The sequence below is a fragment of the Peromyscus maniculatus genome, chromosome X (genome assembly GCF_049852395.1).
Source record: "Peromyscus maniculatus bairdii isolate BWxNUB_F1_BW_parent chromosome X, HU_Pman_BW_mat_3.1, whole genome shotgun sequence".
NCBI lineage: Eukaryota > Metazoa > Chordata > Mammalia > Rodentia > Cricetidae > Peromyscus > Peromyscus maniculatus.
Window position 1 is genome coordinate 42,301,024 of NC_134875.1, and position 5,374 is coordinate 42,306,397.

General features: G+C 39.6%; 1 protein-coding gene across 2 annotated transcripts; it reads right to left on the bottom strand.

The window, feature by feature from the left end:
* Positions 1-2,476: 2,476 nt before the first annotated feature.
* LOC143270861 (periphilin-1-like) lies at positions 2,477-3,190 on the bottom strand. 2 transcript variants are annotated; one of them, XM_076562082.1, is made up of 2 exons: positions 2,933-3,190; positions 2,477-2,812 (listed from the first exon to the last, which is right to left on the bottom strand). In XM_076562082.1, exons 1-2 carry the CDS (start codon positions 3,188-3,190, stop codon positions 2,477-2,479), a joined length of 594 nt encoding a protein of 197 aa, XP_076418197.1. The 2 variants fall into 2 exon arrangements, with proteins under 2 accessions (XP_076418197.1, XP_076418196.1); XM_076562081.1 differs by having other exon boundaries at positions 2,477-3,190.
* Between the last annotated feature and the right edge of the window lie 2,184 nt (positions 3,191-5,374).

Below are 5,374 nucleotides of genomic sequence, written 5' to 3' on the forward strand. Positions count from 1 at the left end.
GTTGTTTAATGAGTTATGGATATTGTCATTGCTTATGATGGTTGGATTCAAGTTAATTGTTAATGGTCAGGAAAAAAGCTGAACAAGGAGATTAGATTCAGAGTTTTTGTTGAAGAAAAAGAAAAAAAGGAGAATATAGATATGCGGTAGGTCATTGAATCTACTCTGAAGAAAAAAATAAACAATAGGATAAATGGGTAGATCATTGAATCTACTATAAAAAGAAAAGGGGAAGATATAAAAATGACAAAAGGTAGATTATTGAATCTAATATGAAAAGAAAAAAGAATATGGAGATGATAAGATATAAAGGTCAGTTATTGAATCTACTTTTAAAAAGGAACTACTTGTTTTAAATAGGATAAGTAATGAATTTTTTTTTGTCTGAATATGTCAAATGTTAATGGACTGGACAATGTTATATATTAATGGAGTTTTTCATTTGAATCTGTCAAATGTTAATGGACTAGACATCATTAATGTAATTCTTGACTGTATATATTGTATATACTTATTGGATATAGTTTTTCTTGCATTAGTTATAAGCTTTTTTAATATTATACTAAAAAGGGGGAAATGTGGTGGTATTGTGTTACCTAAAATATTGTGTACCCTAATAAACTTATCTGGAGTCAGAAAGCAGAAAAGCCACTAGATATAGAGGCCAGAAAACAGTGGCACACACACCTTTACTCCTTGCATTCCAGAGGTAGAAATCCATCTGGATCTCTGTGAGTTCAAGGCCACACTGGAAACAGCCAGGCATGGTGACTCACAACTTAATCCCAGGAAGTAATGGCAGAAAGCAGCTAAGTATATAAGGCATAAAAACCAGGAACTAGAGCTGGTTAAGGTTTTAGGATTTTGAGCTCTGCAGTTCAGCTGAGATCCATTCGGATGAAGACTCTGCGACTTCCAGTTTGAGGAAACAGGATCAGCTGAGAATTGGCAATCTGAGGTGACTGTGGCTTCTGTTTGTCTGATCTTTCAGCATTCACCCTAATACCTAGTCCCGGGTTTGTTTTTATTAATAAGAACTTTTAAGATTCCTGCTACAATATGGGATATGGACATTGCCGTTGTCTGTCTCACAGAAGTTGGAGGTAAGTCTCTCTTGCTGAAAATACCATGTACTTCAGACACAGGACTGAAAGGATCCAAGCTTGATCTGATCTGAAAGTCTGCACCCTGAGGACTAGTTTTCATAGTCCTGGGTGCTGTGCAAGCAGCCAAGGGAAGGAAACAAGAAATACACCTACCCAGCTGTGGCACCAAAGTACCACAATGAAGAGCTTAGCAAAATACTGCTAAGCATGTATTGTGGAATAATTATTTTGTACACTGTAAAGATGTGTCTTTGCCAAGGCACCTTCTGATTGCTTTAATAAAGAGCCAAATGGCCAATAGCTAGGCAGAAAGAGGTTAGACAGGACTTCCAGAAAGGAAGAGAGCAAGAGAGATGAATCTAGGTGTGTGACAGACACCAGGGGAGGTGGAGAGGAAATAGGAGTTCAAGATGGAAGAGACGTAAAAAGCCATGAGGCACAACATTGATATAAATGGGTTAATTTAAGTTATAAGAGCTAGTGGGACAAGCATAAGTGATAGGCTGAGCCTATAATTAATAATATGTCTCCATGTCATTTTTTAATTGTAAGCTGGAGGACCAAAGGAAAAAGTGTATGCAACAGCATCACTTACATCTTGGCTATAACCAACAGAATACTGAAGATGCTGGCACATATTTTTAATCTCAGAATAAAGGAAGCAGAGGCAGGGGGTTCTCTGTGAGTTTGAGGCCAGACTACACATGGTTTTCAGTCTAGCTAGGTCTAGATGGTAAAACCCTGACTCAAAAAGGGAGATAATGATATTGTGCAGTAATTAAAGCCGTGATGTTTAATGTACCTATTGTTACAAACTGTATTGTGGCTCAGTGCTATGCTGGGAAGGATCAAGAAGTGAGTGGAATGTCCTAATTGTGTCTTCACTTGTTCACTGACTCACTTACAAGGTGAGGGGAGCTCAGCTGGCCTTGCTGTCTTCTGCCACGTTTCTTTTATTATTTAAATTTTTATTTATGTTTTTTTCATTTTACATACCAATCACTGTTCTCCCTCCCTCCCCTTCTCCTGCTTCCCCCCAAGCTCCCCTTATCCACTCCCCTGGCAATGGGACCAGAACTTATCCCGGGTACATGTACTGGCTTTATTTTTTAATTTTTTAATTCATTTTACATACCAACCACAGATCACCATCTCAGCCCTCCTCCATCTCCCCGTTCCTTCCCCCAAATCCCTCCCCCATCCCCTCCTTCAAAAGGGTTAGTTCTTCCATTGGGGAATAGGAAAGCCTGGTACATTCAGTTGATGCAGGACCAAGCTTCACCCCCATGCATCAAGGCTGAGCAAACAACCCAAAGGTAAGAAATCTAGAAGCTTTTAAAATCAGTTTTTTGAACCGAGCCCTAATTCTTCTAAAAAGGGTCTCCAAAATCTGTAATAGAATTATCATACTCCATAATGAAATGCTTGAGTTCTTCAACACGTTGCTCACCCATTTCATGCAAACTCTGCTTCATTGCAAACTGTGTAGATTTTTCTAACGAACGATCCTTTTCAACCAGCCTTTCCACCACCATCCCGAAAGTTTCACAGACTTGTCGGTAAACCTTCTCAATCTCAGTGATTTTTGATGCAATCGCTTTTGAGCGAATGCTAAGCTGGCTGTCTTCACACAATTCTGGGCCAGCTGTTGTGTTTGACTCGGGTTCTTCTGTCTGGTTGATACGTAATGGTGCCTTGGATCCCATCTCAAACTCGGAAATTGCAGCCAAGTTATTTTCTTCTGACTGCTTGGGATTTTCATTAGCCCTCTTGCTTGCAGCATCAGCCTGTGCCTTCTCAGTCAGCCGGCTGGGGCTTTTTAACACCTTGGATGAAGAACTTGAGGGCACAGTATCTCTTGATGTTTTCAAAAACTGGATGGCTCTCTCTTTACATCTACGTCGAGACTGATGGAAGGAGCGCATCCTGCTTCTACTGCTGAGACTGGATCCAAATCTGCTGTGTAGGGAGTCCTTCCCGCCCACACGTGATTCTCTCAAAAAAGGAGCGCCCCGTTTATGGGGAGAGCGTTGTCTTGAATAATGGGAAGAATAGAAACGTTTTCTTCTAAAGCCGTTTCTCATGGCCCTGTATTGAGGCTGTTGGCTTGTGGAGTACTCATCTCTTGACCATCGGTAGCCATAATGGCCTCTTTTGTAGGGTGGGGCTCTTCTTGGATCCTGAGTAAAACAGAGGCCCTTGCCCCGTTCTTGGTATTCAACATGACAGTAGTATCTACCGTAGCCTGCTTCGTTGGGTTTGGCTACCAGAGAAGATCTCTTGTCTTCCAGAGGCGGTCTCTTTGGCACAACATTAATTAATCTATGGTTGCCATCACTGGGATGGTTCCAAGAAGGCGCTTGTTTTCCTGGAAGTCGCTTGTAGTCATACCATCCCTGTGCTTGTTTTCCTCGAAGTCGCTTGCAGTCACACCATCCCTCAGACCACATTTCATCTGTTTTGGAAGCCACTGGACTTCTGCGAACAGAAATTCGTACTCCCTTCCGGTTCACTTTCAATTTCCAACCACACTCATGGCTCAGCTCAAGAATCTGTTATTGTCTAAAAATTCGTCATCAGAACTCCCCAATAGGTACGTTCCACCGATGCTGCTGAAACCGCACCAACAGCTCTCTAATTAAACTTAGGCCTACTCAACAGCACGGAAATCATGCCAGGTACTTGAAAGCTAGGAAATTAGCTGGGGCTGGTGAGTTCATGTGTCATACAGGAGAATGCAGTACCACCACTTGACTAAATCAGTACAATTCCTAAGTGAATTCCACTTCCTACAAAAAAGTGTAGCTCTCCCCCCTCACCAAAAAAAGCTTCTCTTTCCAATAGAGAGAGACCATTGCAGAAAAACACAACCCTCAAAATCAGAGAACAAGTGATTGTGGGGTTCCTAGCCCCAAGATACACACACAAAAAACTCCTGCGCCTAAGGCTCAGGGACGAAGAGGAAAGATTGCAGGAACCAGAAATGAAAGGGAAGTTTCACTCACCTGAGTAAGGACAATACCAATCAATATGCTAACTTGAAGGGGGAAATCTCATAGGGTTCCACCCCTAAAGAAAGAATTACAGACTGCTAAAGAATTAGTCTTCCTCAGGGATCACCCTTTTTTTTCTTTTTAAGATTTATTTATTTATTATGTATACAGAAGAGGGCGCCAGATCTCATTATAGATGGTTGTGAGCCATCATGTGGTTGTTGTGAATTGAACTGAGGACCTCTGGAAGAGCAGTCGGTGCACTTAACTTCTGAGCCATCTCTCCAGCCCCAGGGATCACCGTTTTAACAGGTTGGCAATATCAAGTGGTCAACTCTGAAATCAAATACATATACAAGCAACACGAAATAGACTGGGAACATTGTATTTATATATTTGTGCATGTGTGTGTGTGTGTGTGTATGTGTGCATGTGATGATCAAGGAAAAGAGAACATAAATTTGAGAGGCATCCAGGAGGAGTGGATATGGAAGGGAAAGAAATAGAAAAGGAAAGGATGTGATTGTATTTTCATTTCTAAAAATTTAAAAATTAAATAAAATGTAAATAAACATTTAAAACACATAAGGCAAAAAATAGAAGCACATAAAATATTTATTTAACAGTGTACAAATATAAAATGAATCACAATTAATTTATATAATAGCAAAAAAACATAATATTCTAATAAATTTCACTAGTGTAAAATTAAAGTACCTTAAACTACAAGCTTATAATATATTTATTTAATATATTAAACAAATGTAAAATTTAATAAAATTAATTTGTAACAGAAAAAATCATAATGTCATAACATTTGACCTTTTATTTTCATTAACCCTACTGTTGAAGTTACCCATACTTGAGTCATAGAACATGACAGAATCAAGTTGGTAATGATCTAAATGTATAATCCCTACTGGCTTCTTTTCATGTGCTGGAAGATGCTATGCAGGCTACCAAAGGAGAAAAGTCATCATCAGTCAAACCTATCTATGAAACCTTTGAGCTACAACAATGATCATCATAACACATGGCCATTGGTGTATTAGCAGCTCAAATATTATTGTTGTAACCAATGACTTTTTGATTGGATTTAAGTTCCTCTCCACAAGAGGAAACCCATACTAGCACCATTATCAGACCAAGAACATACAGCTAGCAGTCATAGGCCCTAGGGGAGAACTTACTACTGTTATGTTATACTGTAAATGCACATAGTATAATGTGCAGTATAATGATAACTGACTTATCATTACAGCCGTAGGTCAATGT